This window comes from Balaenoptera borealis (genome assembly GCF_965194805.1).
Source record: "Balaenoptera borealis genome assembly, chromosome: X".
NCBI lineage: Eukaryota > Metazoa > Chordata > Mammalia > Artiodactyla > Balaenopteridae > Balaenoptera > Balaenoptera borealis.
In genome coordinates this window covers 61,511,161-61,531,450 of record NC_138881.1, presented here as the reverse complement: position 1 = coordinate 61,531,450, position 20,290 = coordinate 61,511,161, and the positions used below count along the sequence as shown (strand labels likewise).

The window sequence follows — 20,290 nt, the reverse complement described above, 5'->3', positions numbered from 1 at the left end:
TCACCTATCATGGAGGACAGCAGTAAGGACAGGGTGTTCTTGATTCCCCCGCTTCCACGCTGCATGAATTGAGACTGGATGGGTGGGAGGAGTTGCTGGGGGGGGGGGCTGAAGAACACCAGGTCCCTAGTTCTCTCATAGTCTGGGGCAGGGACAGGGTTTCTAGCCCAGACTGTCCACTCCCAAGGTCAACCTTGGGAGTTGACCCGTCTATTTCCTCTTGCCTCCCGGACCCCTGTATATCCCTAGGGACCAGCAACGGCTCCATAAATATTTGTGGCATGGCATTATGGATGAATGAATACGTGTTCTTGTGTTCTTTATTTCCTCTTCTGCAAGTGTTGCAGAGGAGGGAAAGAGCCGGAAAAGGGGGAGGAATCTCTGAGAAAATGGGTCAGCAGGCTGCAGTGGGAGCTTGCCCCACTTGCCCCAGCTCCAGCTCCGAGTAAGAGTTGCTGCCTTGGTGGCGGTGATGTTGGAGAGCGTGTGTGCCTTGAGGTGGGGAGAACCCCTGAACGTGAGAAAACCATTTTTCTTGGCTTTGTTTAGGCCGGGCAAGTGTATTCTCAACGCCACCCACCTTCTCTTGCAAGGTGCTTGATTTAATCATTTAAATGTTCTATGGGGAGAGGAAGGATAAAACAAAACTCCCTAAATCTAACCCAGATTCCCTCGGTCCACATGGAGCCCTTTCCTGGCTTCCTCTTCAAACACATCCAGCCGATCCGACAGGCTGAGGACTCACACTCCCGCCCCCCAACCTCAAGCCTCCCGCTCCCGCCCCCTCCCACCGTCCGCGGCCCCGCAGCCCCGCAGCAGCCACAGGGGGAACCAAAGAGACAGAAGCCTTCCCAGCTGCCCGGACCACAGACGCCAACACCCCCCGCCCCCCACCACACGCCGCCCGCCCGCGCCCCGCACGCTAGCCCACGACCGAGCGGCGGCGGCAGCAGCAGTGGGCTGCAGGCTGCTGCGACTCGCACCGGTGCGCTCCTGGCAGCACTCGCCATACCAGGTGACTGGGACTCGCCAGATCGGCTGGCCCGGGGTCCCCCGCCCCAGCTCGCGCTCGCGCCCCCGGCCCGGGTTCCGGCGCCCACCCGCCCTCCTGCCCTCTCCCGCCTCTCCGCCCCCCAGCTCGCGGGAAGGGAGGTCGCGGCAGCGGCCCGGGGGCACCGGCGACCGTGGCGACAGCGGCGACAGTGGCGGCGGCGGTGGCGGCGGCGGCTGCGGCGGCGGCGGAGGCTGCGGCGGCGACCGTGGCAGAAGCGGTGGCGGAGGCCTCCGTGGCGGAGGCGGAAGCAGAGGTGGAGGCTGAGTTGGAGGCCGAGGCCTCAGTAGAGGAGGCAGTGGCGGAGGCCACCCTGGGGGAGGCAGCGGCAGCCCTAGCGGGGGAGGAGGCGGAGGCCTCCCTGGCGGCAGCGGCAGTGGCCGTGGTGGAGGCCAGTGCGGCCGAAGCCGCCGCCGCGGCAGAGGCTGCGACGCCCCCCTTGGGGGAGGCGGAGGCGGATGCGGATGCGGATGCAGATGCGGAGGTGGCGGCGGCGGTAGCGGCGGCGGCGGCGGCCGCCGCGGATGCTGATGCGGAGACGGGCGGGGGCTCCGGGGGGAATCCGGACTTTCCTATGGCTTCGCTGTACGTGGGCGACCTGCACCCTGAGGTGACGGAGGCAATGCTGTACGAGAAGTTCAGCCCGGCCGGGCCCATCCTCTCCATCCGCATTTGCAGGGACAAGATCACCCGCCGCTCGTTGGGCTATGCGTATGTCAACTACCAGCAACCGGTGGACGCCAAGCGGGCCCTGGAGACCCTGAACTTTGATGTCATCAAGGGCAGGCCAGTGCGCATCATGTGGTCCCAGCGGGACCCCTCGCTCCGCAAGAGCGGGGTGGGCAACGTCTTCATCAAGAACCTGGGCAAAACCATCGACAACAAGGCGCTGTACAACATCTTCTCGGCGTTCGGCAACATCCTCTCCTGCAAAGTGGCCTGCGACGAAAAGGGGCCCAAGGGCTACGGGTTCGTGCACTTCCAGAAGCAGGAGTCCGCCGAGCGGGCCATCGATGCAATGAATGGCATGTTCCTGAACTACCGCAAAATTTTCGTTGGGAGATTCAAGTCGCATAAGGAACGAGAGGCCGAAAGGGGAGCCTGGGCCAGGCAGTCCACCAGTGCTGACGTCAAGGATTTCGAGGAAGACACCGACGAGGAGGCCACCTTGCGATGAAGACATCCCAGGAGCGAGCCAGCCAGCAGAGCCAAACCTTGGCTCCCACCCGGTTTACAACCCCACCCTTTGCCCCCCTAACCCACCAGCAGTGTATTGTATTGGGAGCGCAGGTCTCTCTCTCTCACAGCCGCCCCCCCCCAACTTTCTTCCCTCCATCTCTCCCTCCCTCCGTCTGTCTCAGTCCCTCTCACTCTGTCTCTCTCTGACTTTCTCTCCCCTCCCCTCTCGTCCCTACCCCTCCTCTCCCCTCCCTTCTCCTCCCTTCCCCTCCCTTCCCCCAACACCCACCTTGGGTGTTGTGAATAATCTTGCTAATCTGTGCCACTTGACAGGTTAAAGGCTGTCTTCTCCTTGTGGTTTGGTTTAAAAAGCACTTTCTCTCTTTGTTTATTGCACAGGTGATACAATTTCATGGTAGAAACATCAGGAAGGAGAAGGAAATCAGATGAGGGAAACCCAAGAGAGTAATTGCTCCCCATGACCCTACTACCCGGAGACAACCACTTTTACCGTTTCCGTGTGCTGTTTTCCAGGCTCTCTCCTCTCCTTCTCTCTCCCTCCCTTCCTCACCTCCACCCCACCTTCCCTTTTAACACACTGTTATAGAATGGTTCATGTATGTGGTGTTTCTTAATCTGCTTTTTCAAAAACTAAAACCAAACAAAAATCAACCCATTGAACTTCTTTCCATGTTATTCAACAGGCTTCAGAAACGTCATCTTCAGTGCCTGCAGAGTGTATCGATGGACCCTAACATTTCTGTAGTCATTCCTGCATTGTTGGACATTCAGGTGGTGCCTAGTTCTTTCCCTGTGTTTAAACCCAGCACTGTGTATACTCCAATGAGTGAATTCTCCCTTGTCAAGCCAAATCTTCGCTAGCATACCTGATGATCTTAATTGTGGACTTGCAGGATCCACATATGGACATTTTAAAGACTTTTCCTGTGTGTTGCCAAATGGCCCCTTCATAAGCATTGTACCGATTTGCATTCATGCCAGCCAGCTCAGCTAGTAAAAAGAGTATGCCCATTTCCCCTGCATAGTCTCCTGGTCACTGTAATTGATGTGTGTGTGTGTGTGTGTGTGTGTGTGTGTGTGTGTGTGTGTGTGTGTATGTGTGTGTGTGTGTGTGTATGTGTGTGTGTGTCTTGGCCAGCTTGATGGGCTGCAAATGGTATTTCACTGTCCTTGGTTGTTTTGCTGAATTTAAATACTGTTTTTCACCTCCTTCCCCTGTGCCCACTTCCTGCCCTTTTCCCCATTCTCAGAAAAATAATTCAGCTTCATTGCAGGAAACAAATCACAAAGCGGACAAGTTAACAGAAGGAAATTAATGTCACCTGTAATCAATCCTAATGACCACCCACACCTCCCTGAATCATTTTCATCTGTACCTGTCTAATATTTTCTAAGAACTACCTGAAACATTTTTGGTTGTACCTCTCTAGTATTTTTCTGATTCATATGTCATGTATGTATATAATAATGTACATATTGTTTTTATACCTGCTTTTTCACACATAAATGTGTGTGTGTATATTTATACACACACATACTCTTGAACTTCATTTCATGTCATTAAAGATAATTTAAAAATATTTTCACTGGCTGTTAATATTTCATTGAATTGATGACTTAATAGGTGGATATATATGTGTACACTTCCTGCCCTTTTTCCCATTTTCAGAATAATAATTCAGCTTCATTGAAGGAAAAAATTACAAAGCAGACAACTTATCCATGTCTATATCTCTGTGTTTGTGTGTATATGTATTTTAACTACTTCCTCATTGTTGAACATGTAGGTTGGTGCTCATTTTTCTTTATACAAACAGAGCTGTCAAGTGCATCATAGTGCACAAATCTAGCTGACTTTCCAGATCATTTTCTAAACAAATATTGCAGATAGGAAAATTTAAGTATCAAAGGATATGGGCAGTTTGGTGGCGAAGTGCATTAATAAATGACCATCTATAAAGATAGTATCCGTTTACATTTGTAAGGTGCACCAATATTGTAAGGGGACCTGGATTACGTGTATAATTTTCTGTACTTGGTATTGCAATCGTCTCTGCATTTTCTCAGTATTTTATCAGGAGCTTTCTTGTTTTTATTTATTTTAAACATTTTATACAGTCTGTACATGATTATAATAGAAAATATTTGTAACTGTTAATATAGCAAAAGAATTATCACTCCTAATACCAGTACTTGACAAAATACACTTTTAGTAAATATCTACATACCTTTATATTTATAATAAAATATGCATTGTTTCATTGAAGTGTATTTTCACTATAATAGTTCTCTGGGATCATATTTCTAAATAATTAAATATTCTCCTTTAGCTCTGTTGTTACATAATAAGCCATCACAGGGATGAGCTGTAATTTCTACAACCAAGCTTCTTTGGGCTGTGTTTAAAATAGTTCTGAACTTTTACTTGTAAGATCAATTCTATGATGAACACCTGTGTACCTGAATGTCTTGGAATATTTTATTGTCTTCTATTCCTTACTATTGGAATTGTGGTTTGATATATATGGACATGTCAAATATTTTTCTTTGTCTTTTGCCACATATTTCTCCCTTAAAGGCTATATCAACTGGTAGTGCACATACCCCTTAATTTGGCCAAAGTATTTTTTTTTAAGTTTTGGGAAATTGAAATGGTTTGTACATTTTTTATTACTTCAGTTAAAAGTGCATTTAAAAATGAGATCAAATACATTAAAATATACATAAGAACCACTTCAGACATATTATTTTCTATATATTTACAAGCTTTCACAATCCACCCATAAGCATTTTTTTAAACAATTATGGACATATTTTATCACATAATTTGCTTTTCAGTATATTGTGAAGATACCTAAGACATCTATGGCTCTTCAGTTTTATTCTACAATTCACCATCATTTTATAGGACTGGAAATTTTTCTGAAGTATAGTTGACTTGCAACATTATATTAGTTTCAGGTATATAGCATAGTACATGGTACATAGTAGCTTGATATTTTTATAGATTATGCACCATAGAAAGTTATAAAATACTGACTATGTTTGCTGTGTTGTACATTACAACCTTGTAACTTATTTATTTTATACTTAGTAGTTTGCACCTCTCAATCCCCTTCACCTATTTTGCTCCTCCCCTACCCTGTTCCCTCTGGTAACCACTAGTTCGTCATCTGTATCTGTGAGGTTGTTTCTATGTTGTGATATTTATTCATTTGTGTTATTTTTTAGACTCACATATAAACAAAAACATATAGTATTTATCTTTGTCTGACATATCACTGAGGATAATGCCCTCTAGGTCCATCTATGTTGTTGAAAATGGCAAATTTTCATTCTTTTTCATGGCCTAGTAATATTCCATCATATATATATATATATATATATATATATATATATATATATATATATATATATATATATACCACATCTTTAGCCAGTCATCTGTTGATGGACACGTAGGTTGCTACCATATCTTGGCTACTGTAGATATACTGTAAATAATGCTGCCATGAACATTGGGGTACACATATCTTTTTGAATTGTTTTCTTTGGATAAATGCCCAGGGATAGAATTGCTGGATCATATGGTAGTTCTGTCTCTAAATTTTTCAGGAACCTCCATACTGTTTTCCATTGTAGCTACACCAATTTATATTCCCACCAGCAGTGCATGAAGGTTCTCTTTTATCCATATCCTTGCCAACACTTGTTATTTCTTGTCTATTTGACTGTAGACATTCTGACAGGTGTGAGGTGATATCTCATTATGGTTTTGCATTTCCCTGATTATTTTTGAGATTTGTTTTGTGGCCTAGCTTGTGATCTATCCTGGAGAAAGTTCCATATACAGAACTGGAATATTTTTAAAAGTGTCCTCATTTTGGATATTGAAGTAGTTCCTATGTTTTCCCCATTAAGTCCAACTCTATGGTGACTAATTTTACACTTGAATTGTTTTTCCTCCCCAGGAAAAGGCATTTGGTATTCCTTTGCTTAGCACAGGCTGTGAGTTAAGACTTAAAAATGAAGACAAGGTTCAGAAATGTTGATTTTAAAGGAAGAAACAGAATCGTATTTAAGGAATAATTTAGAATTAAGACATTTTTTGCACACTTTATAAAGGCAAGGAAAGAAAGTCCCTGCCTTGGTAGAAGAAATAAGCTTACTTATGCTATTTAATTCTAACATACAGACTCTCCTTCTAGATCAAGGTAGCTTTGAAAATTTGGCAAGGACTGAGGGACAAAGAAACCCTTGCTTTTAGGATTTATGCTTACAGGATATGGATTGCTGCTATTTGTTCATAAAAATGATATTTTAGAATTTTTTATATTTGCATATCCCATTATATAAAGGGTTCAGAAATACCCCCCCACCCAGTGCACTGGAATGGATATCTATTGATAGTCCATGTTCAGTAGAAGGAGGGATCTGGCTTCTGCTTTGATCTAATCAATATAAAATCTCTCATTGTTGCTGAGAAAATAAGCTGAAAGCAATGAGGTGGGCAAGGGGCAGAGGAGAGAAGAGAGGAGAGGGGAAAAAGAGAGAGGGAGAGAGAGCTAAATAACTACCAGGGAAAACCATTGCCAGAGTGGTAATGTAGTAATGTATGGAAAAAGTCACTTAACAACTATCACTGTAGGAATCCAACTAACTATAAATATAGTGAAGATTCTCTTAAGATATGTAATAAGAACAATTTCAGGTTAAATGGAAAAAATGTTATATTATTACAAGAAATATTATCCCTGTAATTAAGAACAGAGTGTATAAAATACCATGGTATAAACAGAATTAAAATATAAACTAAGATTTTTTTGAGCACCCACATGTAGAACAATTACATATATTATGTTCTTAAATTCTTGCAGAAGTAGGTATTATTTTCTATCAATCCTCACATAAGTTAAGCACGCAATCTTGTTGGTTTTACCTCCATAATATCATGAGAATGTCCCCCCTTCTCTCCATTCCCACTTCTATGTTTCTAGTTCAGGCCTCCATCATCTCTCACTCAGAATATTACAGTATGTTCTAACTGAATTCTGTCCATGGTCTTGATCACTCCTAATTCATTCTGTACACTGAAACTAGAAAAAGCATCTAAAACTTTGTATCTTTTCATGAAATAACAATTCTTAAAAATTTTCAGTGAAATTTTTTTACCTTCAGTATGGAGAAGACAGTTTATGGCATGGAATCCAGGACCTTTCCTTATTGAGCACTTGATTACCTTTCCAGCCTTATTTCCAATCCTATAGTCCATTCCAGACCCACAGTTCCACATGCCATTGTTGCCAAGTCACCTACAGTTCTTGCAAAGCCCTAAGCTCTTTCTCCTCTGAACCTTTGCCTATTTGCAGCTACAGTTTGCCTAGATAATTCCTACTTATCATTCTGAACAAAACTTAGATTTCTCCTCCTCTAGGAAGTCTTCATGATGACTCCCAGTTTGGATTTGTTATTTACTAGAGTCATAATTCTATCCTGTTCAATTACTTGAAATACATCAGTATTACAATGGTCTTGTACTATGAGTCACTGAAGTCATGAACATAACTGAATGATTAGGAATGAGGAGGACACTGAGGACCCAAAGATGTATTAAAAGTACACACAAAGACAATTTTCCAGATGAAGGCAATCTCTGCTCGCATTAGCTTTTTACAACAGCTTTTAAAAATATAATTTGAATACCATAAGTTCATCTATTTAAAGTATACAATTAAGTGTTTTTTAGTATATTCACAGAGTTGTGCAATCATCTCCTCAATTTTAAAATATTTCATCACCCCATAAATGAACTGTATATCCATTAGAAGTCACTCTTCATTTCTACCCCACCCACTCAGCCCTATGCAACTACTAATATATTTTTGATCTCTATAGGTCTGCCAGTGATGAACATCTATATGAAGGGGCTTATACAATATGTGGTCTTTTGTTACTGGCTTTTTAAACTTTGCATATTTTCAAGATCCATCTATGCTGTAGCATGCACCAATAATTCATTACTTTTTTTAGGTTTTCATATCATTTGTTTTCTTTTATTGAGATATAGTTAATGTACCATATTATATAAGTTTCAGGTGTACAGCATAGTAGTTCACAATTTTTTAAAGTTATATTCCATTTATAGTTATTTTAAAATATTGGCTATATTCTCTGTGTTGTATAATATATCTTTTTAGCTTATTTATTTTGTACATAGTAGTTTGTACCTCTTAATTCTTTACCCATATCTTGCCCCTCTCCCTTCTCTCTCCCCCCTGGTAACCACTAGTTGATCTATATCTGTGAGTCTGTTTCTTTTTTGTTATATTCACGTTTGTTTTAGTTTTACATTCAACATATAAGTGATAGCATACAGTATTTGTTTTTCGCTGTCTGACTTATTTCACTTAGCATAATACCCTCCAAGTCTATTCATTTTGTTGCAAAGAGCAAAAATATATTCTTTTTATGGCTGAGTGGTATTCCATTGTGTATATCACATCTTTCTTTGCCTGTTCACCTGTTGATGGACACTTATGTTGCTATTGTTTGGTGGAGTGTTCTCCAGGAGTCTGTTAGATCTAGTTGGTTTATAATGTTCAAGTTTTCTATTTTAATATTAATCTCTGCCGGGTAGTTCTATCCATTATTGAAAATGATTCATTGAAGACGCCCACTGTTATTGTTAAATTGTGTATTTCTCTATTTCTGTTACTTTTTGCTTCATTTACTTTAGGGCTCTGTCATTAGTTACATATATGTTTATAATTTTTATTTTTTTCCTGAGGGATTAAAACTTTTATCATTTAACAAACATCATCACTACCTTAGCATCCCTCTTTATTGATAGCAACTTTTTAAATTTAAAGTCTATTTTGTACAATATTAGTGTAGCCACTTCACCCCTCTTATGCTTTCTTTAAACCTATTTGGATCCTTGAACCTAAAGTGTTAGTCCAGTAGAGAATGTATCTAGCTTTTTCATCCAGTCTGACAGTCTCTGCCTTTTGATTGGATTGTTCAATCCATTCATGTTTAATATTATTATTGATAGAGGTGGATTCACATCTGCCATTTTACTTTTTTTCAATGTATTTCATGTCTTTTTTTTGTTCCTTTATCCATCCTTTACTGCTGTCTTTTGTATTATGTGAGTATTTTCTAGTGTAACATTTTAATTCACTTAATGATTTTTTTTTGCTGTATTTTTTAGTAATTTTCTTATTGTTTGCTCTGGGGCTTACCATATATATCTTATCAGAAAGGTCTTCAGATTAATGCTAACAATTCCTATGAGATATAGAAATGTTACTCCCATGTAACTTTATTCCCTTTTCCTCCTTTGGTGCTATTATTCCTATACATATTACATCCATTTATGTTAAAAACCCAATATTACATCATTATAATTATTAGTTTATATAGTTCTATGTCTTTTGAAGAACGTGAGAGAAGAAAAGAGAACAAGTATAAATTTATTGAGTTTATTATATTGACTTTCTTTTTTAGCATTTTGGGTTCTCTTTCTTTCTGTCTGTGGATTTAAGTTACCATCTGGTGTCACTTCCAATACAGCTATACTTTCAGCTATACAGCTATACTGCCTTTTTTGTGCTGCTACTGTCAACTATATTACATTTCTATGTTATAGAACCTACAATACAATTATATCCACATTGTACTATAAAAATTTACTTTTTAAATCAATTAAGAGAAAAAAGGAGATAAAATATACATTTATACTACATTTTATAATTAAATAATTACCTTTACTTGTGTTCTTGTTTTTTCATATGTATTTGAATTGCTGTCTGGTATCACTTCCTTTCAGCTTGAAAAACTTCATTATTCCTTGCATGGATTGTATGCTAGTAATAAATTCTGTTTTTGTTTACTTTGGAAGGTCTTTGTTTCACCTACATTTTTCCAATTTTATTGAGAAATAATTGACATGAATCACTGTATAAGTTTAAGGCATATAGCATGAGAATTTGATTTACATATATTGTGAAGTGATTACTAAAATTGGTTCAGCTAACATCCATCTTCTCATATAGATACAATAAAAAAAAAGAAAGAAGAAAGAGAAAATAAAGTTTTTTCACCTTGTGATCAGAACTGATAGGACTTATTCTTTTAACAACTTTCCTATATATCATACGTCAGTGTTAGCTATAGTCATCATGTTGTATATTACATAACTAGTATTTATTTATTGTATAACTGGAAGTTTGTATCTTTTGACCAAGTTCCTCCAATCTCCCCTATCGCTCCCCACTCCTCTGGTAACCACAGTCTGATTTCTTTTCCTTTGAGTTTTGTTTTGTTTTCTTTTGTTTTGTTTTAGATTCCACATATAAGTAAGATCATATCGTATTTGTCTTTCTCTTAGCATAATGCCTTCAAGGTCCACCAATGTCGTCACAAATGGTAAGATTTCCTCATTTTTATGGATGAATTATGTTCCATTGTATATATATACACCAAAATTTCTTTATCCATTCATCCATCGATGGACATTTAGGTTGCTTTCATGTCTTCACTATTGTAAATAATGCTGCTCTGAACATGAAACTGAGAATATCTTTTCGAGTTAGTGATTTTGTTTCCTTTGAACATATTCCCAGAAGTGGAACTGCAGTATTATATGGTAATTCTATTTTTAATTTTTAAAGTATCCTCCATATTGTTTGCCATAGTGGTTGTACCAATTTACAATCACACCAACAGTGCAAAGTGTTCTCTTTTCTCCACATCTATGCCAGCATTTGTTATCTCTTTTCTTTGTAATGATGGCCATTCTAACAGATGTGAGGTGATATCTCATTGTGGTTTTGATTTGCATTTCCCTAATGACTAGTGATGTTGAGCATATTTTCATCCACTTGTTGGCCATTTCTATGTCTTGTTTGGAAAAATGTCTATTAAGGTCTTCTGCCCATTTTTAAATTAGACAATTTTTTTTTGCTATAGAGTTTGTATGAGTTCTTTGTGTATTTTGGACATTGACTTCTTTTCAGATATATGGTTTGCATTTTTTTCCCCATTTTGTAAGATGTCTTTGCACTTTGTTGATTATTTCTTTTGTTGTACAGAAGCTTTCTAGTTTGATGTAGTCGCACTTCTTTTTTTTAATTGTGTTGCTTGTGGTTTGGGTATCATATCCAAAAACTCATTACTAAGACCCATGTCAAGGAGCTTTTTTCCTATGTTTCCTTCCAGGAGTTTCATGTTTTCAGTTCTTACATTTGAGTCTTTAAACAATTTTGAGTTAATTTTTGTAAGTGATGTAAGTTATGGGTCTGGTTTTATTTTTTTGCATGTGAATATCCAATTATCCCAGCACCATTGATTGAAAAGACTGTCTTTCTCCATTGAGTATTCTTGGTTCCTTTGTCAAATTATTAGTTGACCATATATTTTTGGGTTTATTTCTGGACTCTCAAATCTGTTCCATTGGTGTATGTGTCTGTTTTTATGCCAGTTTTGAAGTGTGATGCCTCTTGCTTTGTTCTTATTTCTCAAGATTTTTTTTGGTTATTCAGGGTCTTTTGCAGTTCCACACAAATTTCAGTAGTGCTTTTTCCTACGTCTGTAAAAAATACCTTTGGAATCTTGATAAGAATTGCATTGAATCTATGGCTGGCTTTTGGTAGTATTGACATTTTAACAATATTAATTCTTCCAATCCATGAACATGGAATTCCTTTCCATTTATTTGTGTGTTCTTCAATTTCTTTCAGTGTCTTGGAGTTTTCAGAGTAGAGATCTTTCACCTCCTTAGTTAAATTTATTCCTAAGTATTTTATTTTTTGATGCTATTGTAAATGGGATCAAGTTCTTTATTTAAAAAAAAATTGTTCTTAGAGTAAATAAATTCTACTGATTTTTGTAGGTTAATTTTGTATCTTGCAACTTTTCTTTTGGCTGAGTATTTAGGATTTTCTATATATATAAGCATGTTATCTGCAAATACAGACAATTTTACTTCTTTCTTTCCCATTCTGATACACTTATGTTTTTCTTGCTTGTTTGCTCTAGCTAAGATTTCCAGTACTATGTTGAATAGGAGTGGTGAGAGTGGGCACACTTGTCTTGCTCCTGATCTTAGAGGAACAGCTTTCAACCTTTCACCATTGAGTATATAGTATTAGCTGTGGGCTTCTCATAAATAGCCTTTATTATGTTGAGATATATTCCTCCTATGCTTAATTTTCAAGAGTTTTTATCATGAATGGATGTTGAATTTTGTCAAATGCTTTTTGTCTATTGAGATGATTATATGATTCTTTTCTTTCATTCTATTAATGTGATGTATCACATTGATTGATTTATATATGTTCAACCATTCTTTTTTTTTATTTAGTCAGCAATTTCCTTTATTTCTCATCTTCATTACAACAAAATGTATTAACATTGAGTGACATCAACTATTCTTGCATCCCAGGGATAAATCCCACTTGATCATGGTGAGTGATCCTCTTAATGTACTGCTAAATTTGGTTTACTAGTATTTTATTGAGACATTTTGCATCTATATTCATCAGGGATATTGGCCTGTAGTTTTTTTCTAGTAGTGTCTTTTTCTGATTTTGGTAGCAGAATAATGCTGGCCTCATAAAATTATTTTGGGAGTGTTCCCTCTTTCTCAATTTTTGAAAGAGTTTGAGAAGAATTGTTGTTAAATCTTCTTTAAATGTTTTGCAAAATTCACCAGTGAAGTCATCTGGTCCTGAGCTTCTGGTTCTTCATTGGAAGATTTTTGATTACTGATTCAATCTCTGTACTAGTAATTCATCTATTCAGGTTTTCTATTTCTTTCTGATTCAGTCTTGGTACGTTGTGTGCTTTTAAGAATTTTTCCATTTTCTTCTAGGTTGTCTAGTTCCTTGCTGTATAGTTGTTCATACTAGAGTTTTTGAAAGACAGTTTTTTCTGGATATCTGATTATTGGTTTACTAAGTTTTCTTTTTTTTCTTTCAGCACTTTGAATATATCATCCCACTGTCTTCTGACTTTCATTGTTTCTAATAAGTCAGGTCTCATCTTGTTGGGTTTCCCTTGTAGGTAACAAGTAATTTTTCTTTTCCTGATTCCAGTATTTTTTCTTTGTTTTTCTCTTTTCAATACTTTAAATATGATGTGCCTAAGTGGAGATCTGGAATGGTCAGTATTATGTGTCAAGTTTGCTAGGTGACAGTAACAAGTTATTTAATCAATAATAATCTAGGTGTTGCCATGAAGATATTTTGTCATTGTGATTAAGGTCAATATCAGTTGATTTTAAGTAAGGGAAAGTATCCTAGATGGTCTGAGTTGATGTGATTCAATGAGTTGAAAGGCCTTAAGAGCAGAGCTGAAAGTTCCCTGAAGAAGAAATTCCATCTGTGGGTAGCATCTTTACCTTATACCTGAGATGTCCAGTTTGCCTTTCTAATGGCATGCTCTGTGGATTTTGGACTTGCCTAGCCAACTCTACAGTCGTGTAAGCCAATTATTTACTATACATTTATTAATATATTTCTTATTGCTTCTGTTTTTCTGGTTATTGCTGGCTGATATATATTTTACTACTGAAGTAGTTCTAGAGGAACAGAATGTTAAAGATATGTTTTCTGAATTGGTTCTGGATTTTCTGGAATTGATTCTCTAATCTGATTAGATTCAAAGTTATTAATGACTCTCCTTCCAGTAAAGAGGCTACTTGTAACCCATGGCATGATGTGGCCATAGAGATATGCAAAATATTGCCACTAGATACTCTGAATAAAATACCTATAGACGGTGATGTCTGAGTAACCACATATTTATTAGTTTAAAACATTGCCAAACCAAGAAATATAATGAGGCTGACTTTTTGCTCCTAACTGTACTGGAGAAAGTGGGGAAATAAAAGGATGAACAAGGGCTTCAAATTCCCTGCTCAAACTTTGCATAAAGGGCCTAAAAGATTTTGTATATACCCTGTCAGAAACCCTTATCCCCTGTATCCACAGTCAAGATTTAACCAAACCCAGAGTCTCATTCTGGGAGTGACTGAATTACAATATAAATTGAAATCACAACTTCTCATGGTGTCTTCTGTTAAGATGATGCATTGATTAGGAAGGAAATGGAACAGGAATGTATGGGTACTTCTTGGTGATATTGGAGACATTAAATTCTACGGGCTCTTTTTTGCCAGTAGAAACCGCCATTTCACCTTTGCTTAAGGAAGTTGGCTTTCTTTTACCTGAAAATCTTGTAATGGTTTCTTCTAAGGTAGTTACTTTGCAAAGTACAGATTATTCTCCTCAGTACCTATACCTGCCACTCCTCTTTATTTTGAGACCTATAATTAGTTTCAAGTCCCAGCAGGCTCCAAAGAGTGAGATACGAAGTGTGACCTATGAGGACCTGCACTACATACCAAAAGAACTACATGATTTTTCCAGTTATTACAGACAGAAATCCAAGGAATAAGATTTGAAATGGATTTTAATGTTGTGGGATTATAGTGGAAGGAATATAAAGTTATATAAGGAAGCATTTATTGATATGGCCCTTTAAGTAAAACACTGAATTAGGTGTTTCACTTAAGAGACTAGAAAAGTCTCTAGTAGTATGTTTGGTTGGTAGGATAAACCATGGTCCCAAATGTGCCTATATTAAATAAACTTGAAATGCCAGAACTGCCTTGGAATATTATAGAGAAAGGTATCAAAGGGCTTAGGAAGATTGGAATGTTAGAGTGGATTGATTATGTAAGACCTGCTCACTCACCCTTGGTGAGTACAGATGGAGGACTGATAAATAAATTTGCCAGGGGAATTCCAGTATCCTTGAAAAGCTCTGTGGTGACTCTTCTCTCCAGGTCAGAAATTGCAGCTTGAACAGTTATGATTGAACTGGAATCCTTAAATGCAATGAGGATAAATGAGATATCAGGATAGCAGGTCCATGTGGTAGCACTTAGTTGCTAAATACAAGGTAGGTATGGTTAGTGTAAAGGACACTGGAGCCAAAACAGTAATCAGAATATCATGACGCACAAAGACCTATGGCACTGGCTAGTTGATGATGGTGTCCACAGAAGAGAAACAGATGAGCATACTTCTAAATTCTTACTTGATTTGCATAAATGGAAGAGCTCTAGGTCAAGTTAACAAAAGTCTAAAGTGAATCACAAAAATGAGAGTCAAAACTCCTCAATCAATTTCCAGACAAATCGGTTTACAGATTCAGAATCCCTTGAATTAAGGGGAAGCCAGGCCCCTTAAGGAAGGACCCAGCTACTTTGCCAAAATTTTGTACTGTTAATCTTTCTCCAAGCCTTCCCCAAAAAGACTTATAGCTTTTTACCATGGTGGCTATACATTGGGGAAAAATAATTTGATTTTCTGATTATTACGGTACACTGACATTTCAAGAGACCCAAAATGTCACTGTTCCACCAGTCAGAATAGGGGATTATGGAGGTAAGGTGATCAATGGAGCTTTAAGCTCAGATACTTTTCACAGTGGACCTAGTGGGCATCCAAAACTATCTTGGAGTTATTTCTCCAGTTCTGGAATGCATAAGTAGAATAGACATACTCAGGAACTGGTAGAATCTCCACATTGGTCCCCTTACCTGCAGAATGAGGACTTTCATGGTAAGGAAAGGCCAAATTCAAGCCACTACCTAGGAAAATATTAAACTGAAAATCGACATCACATTCCTGGAAGGATTTTAGAGAATAATACACCATCAAGGATTTGAAAAATGTAGGAACAGTGATTTCCATCATATTCCCATTCAATTTGACTATTTGGCCTGTGCAGAAAACATAGGGATCTTAGTGAATGACAGTGGATTAACATAAACTTAACTAGGTGGTGACTCCAATTGAAGCTGCTGTTTCAGATGTGGTTTCATTGTTTGAGTAAATTGACACATCCCCTGGTAACTGGTCTAAAGCTAATAATATGGCAAATGATTTTTTCTCAATAGCTGCTAGTAAAGACTACCAGAAGAAGTTTGCTTTCACCTGACAAGGCCAGCAATACACCTTAATTGTTCTACTTCAGAATATATCAACTCTTTAGCCTTATGTCATAGTTTAGTCTGCATGGACTTTGATAGCCTTTCTCTTTTAGACGATATCACACTGGTCCATTGCATTGATGATATTATGCTGATTGGACCTAATGAGCAAGAAGTAGGAGCTACTATAGACTTACTGGTAAGACTTTTGCATGTTAGAGAGTGTAAAATAAATACAGCAAAAACTCAGGAGCCTTCCATCTCAGCAAAGTTTCTAGGTGTCCAGTGGTGTGGGGCATATTGAGATATCCCTTGTAAGGTAAAGGATAAGTTACATCTAACACCTCCTATTTTAAAAACAGAGGAATAATGCCTAGTTGGACTCTACATTTCAGAGGAAACATATTCCTCATTTGGGTGTGCTACTCTTGTCTTTTTACTGAGTGACCTATAAAGCTGCTAGTTTTCAGTGAGACCCAGAAAAGGAGAAGGCTCTGCAGCAGGACCAAGCTGCCATGCAAATTACTCTGCCACTTGAGCTAAATGATCCAACAGATCTCATGGTGCTTGAAGTATCAGTGGTAGATAGGGATGTTGTTTGGAACCTTTGACAGGCCCCTAAAAATTATTCATATCACATACTGTTAAGATGTTGGAGCAAAGCTCTGTCATCTTCTACAGATAACAACTCTCAGTTTGAGAAAGAGCTTTTAGCTTTCTGCTGGATCTTATTAGAGATTGAACAATTCATTATAAGCCATTAAGTTGCTATATCACCTGAGCTTTCCATTGTGACTTGGTGTTGTCTGATCCACCAAGCCATAAAGTTGAGTGTGCACAGCAGTACTTCATCATCAAATGGAAGTGGTGTATATGAGATCAGAATTGAGAAGTACTTGAAAGCACAAGTAAGTCATATGAAGATGTAGCTCAAATGTCCATTGCCTTCATTCATTCTACATTACCTTCTTTCTCTCAGCTCACATCTATGGCCTCGTGAGTAGTTCCTTGTGATCAACTGACTGAAGAAGATAAAACTCAAGCCTGTATTACAAATGGCTCTATATGTTATGCAGACACCATCTAAAAGTGGAGAGCTGCAGAACTACAGTCCATATCTGGGATATCCTTGAAGAAAAGTGGTGAAGAGAAATTCTTTCAGTAGAAAAAAACTTCAAGCCATGTGCCTACTTGTTTATTTTGCTTCAAAGAAGACAAGGTTAAAGGTCCGAGTCTATACCTATTCATGGGCTATGGCAAATGGTATGGCTGGATGGTCAAGTGTCAGAAGGAACACAATGAGAAAATTGGTGACAAGGAAGTCTAGGGGAAAAGTATGTGGCTAGACTTCATGAAATGTGCAAAAACTCTGAAAATATTTGTGTCCCATGTGAATGCTCACCAAAGGATGACCTCAACAAAGAAGGATTTTAATAATCAAGTGGATAGGAAGACCCATTCTGTGGATACCAGTCAGTTTTTCTCCAGCTACCCTTATCATTTCCTGATGGATTCATGAACAAAATGTCCATGCTGGCAAGGATGGAGGTTATGCATGGGCTCAGCAGCATGGACTTCCACTCACCAAGGTTGAACACCAGACTAGATCAAGTGGAAGAAAGTTAATTCAAAGACAGGGCAGTGGAAGAAAGTGAATTCAAAGACAGGGCAGTGGAATTCATCCAATCAGAGGAACAAAAAGAAAAAATAATGAAAAATAATAGTGAAGATAGCTTAAGGGACTTATGGGAAGCTATCAAGAGGACCAATATATACATTATAGGGATCCCAGAAGGGAAAGAGAGGGATAAAGGGGAAGAAAGATTATTCAAAGAAATAATGGCTGAAAACTTCCCTATCATTGGGAAACAAACAAACATCCACATCCAGAAATTCCAGAGATTTCAAATAAGATAAATCCAAAGAGACACACACCAAGACAAAAAGTTAAAGACAAGGATAATATCTTAAAATCAGCAAGAGAAAAACAACTTGTGTGAAAGGAAACCCCCATAAGACTATCATTAAATTTTTCATCATGCATAACACTCACAGATTTATATCTTAAAAATCATAAACAAGACCCTTCAACATGCTACCTACAAGAGACTCAGGTCAAAGATAAAGACACACATAGACTGAAAGTGAGGGTATGGAAAAATATATTTCATGAAAACAAAAATGATAAAAAAGCAGGAGTTACAATACTCATATAAGAAAAAAATAGACTTTAAAACAAAGTCTATAACAAAAGACAAAGAAGGACATTATATAAGATAAAGGGATCAATACAAGAAGAGGATATTACACTCATTAACATATAAGTACCCAATATAAGAGTACCTAAATATACAAAACAAATATTAACAGACATAAAGGAATAAATTGACAATAATACAAAAATAGTAGAAGACTTTAACACAATGAGCAGACCATCCAGACAGAAAATCAATAAGGCAACAGAGATCTTAAAAGACACAATAGAATAGTTGAACTTAATTGACATCTACAGGGCACTATATCCAAAAAACCAGAATACACATTCTTTTCCAGCACATATGGAACATTCCCTAGGATAGACCACACACTAAGTCACAAAACAAGCCTGAACAACTATAAGAGGATAGAAATTATTTAAAGCACCTTTTCTGACCACAACAGTATGAAACTAGAAATCAACCACAAAAAGAAAAATGGGAAAAGCACAAACACATGGAGACAAAACAACATGCTACTAGAAAAACCAATGGGTCAATGATGAAATCAAAGAGGAAATCAGAAAATACCTTGATACAAATGAAAATGGAAACACAGATTTCCAAAAGCTATGGGATGCAGTAAAACCAGTTCTAAGAAGGAAGTTTATAACAATACAGGTCTTGCTCAAGCAACAAGAAAACTCTCAAATAAACAACCTAACCTACCACCTAAAACAAATGGAAAAAGAACAAACAAAGCCCAAAGTCAGCAGAAGGAAGGAAATAATAATCAGAGAGAAAATAAATAAAAGAGATTGAAAAAACAATAGAAAAGATCAATGAAACCAAGAGCTGTTTTTTTTGAAAAGATAAACAAAATTGATAAAGCTTAAGTCATGCTCACCAAGAATAAAAGAGAGAGAACACAAATAAACAAAATAAAAAATAAAAGGGGAGCAAGCTTCTTCACCTGGGCAGCAGGAGTGCTTTCCTGCAATGGCCAGTTGAATCCAGTTTATAGTCTTTTCAACTCAAAGAACCAACATCGTCTTGCACCTCAGAGATGCCACAAGAGCCAAGAGCACCCCTTCATCACAGAGAGGACCTTCAAGATGGTGGAGGAGTAAGACATGGAGATCACCTTCCTCCCAACAAATACATCAAAAATACATCTACATGTGGAACAGCTCCTACAGAACACCTACTGAATGCTGGCAGAAAACCTCAGACTTCCAAAAAGGCAAGAAAATCCCCATGTACCAGTGTAGGGCAAAAAAAAAAAAAGAAAAAAAAAAGAGACAAAGGAATTGGGACAGAACCTGCACCTCTGAGAGGGAGCTGTGAAGGAGGAAAAGTTTCCAAACACTAGAAAGCTCCCTCACTGGGGGTGGGGGGTGGGGGGGTGGGGAGGGGAGCTTCGGAGCCTCAGAGGAGAGTGCAGTAACAGGTGTGTGGAGGGAAAAGCAGAGAGATTCCTGCACAGAGGATAGGTGCTGACCAGCACTCACCAGCCTGAGACATTTGTCTGCTCACCGGCCGGGTCAGGTTGGGGCTGGGAGCTGAGGTTGGGGCTTTGGAGGTCAGACCCCATGGAGAGGACTGGGGTTGGTTGCGTGAAGACAGGCTGAAGGGGGTTAGTGTGACACAGCTGGCCGGGAGGAAGTAAGGGAAAAAGTCTGGACCTGAAGGAGAGGTAAGAGACCATTGTTTCCACAGATGCACAGATGCAGGGTACACCTGCATCTGAGGAAAGGGCGTGAGGAAAGGGCCTCCCTGCTCCGTGTGCCCACATACATAAGAGCACTGCCTAAGTGAGCTCAAGAGATGGGCAGAGCA

General features: G+C 38.7%; 1 protein-coding gene across 1 annotated transcript; it reads left to right on the top strand.

The window, feature by feature from the left end:
• Positions 1 to 1,019: 1,019 nt before the first annotated feature.
• Positions 1,020 to 19,818, top strand: LOC309620702 (polyadenylate-binding protein 1-like 2). The gene has a single exon (XM_082377570.1). It carries the CDS (start codon positions 1,626 to 1,628, stop codon positions 2,226 to 2,228), a length of 603 nt encoding a protein of 200 aa, XP_082233696.1. The 5' UTR covers positions 1,020 to 1,625; the 3' UTR covers positions 2,229 to 19,818.
• The last annotated feature ends 472 nt before the right edge of the window (positions 19,819 to 20,290 follow it).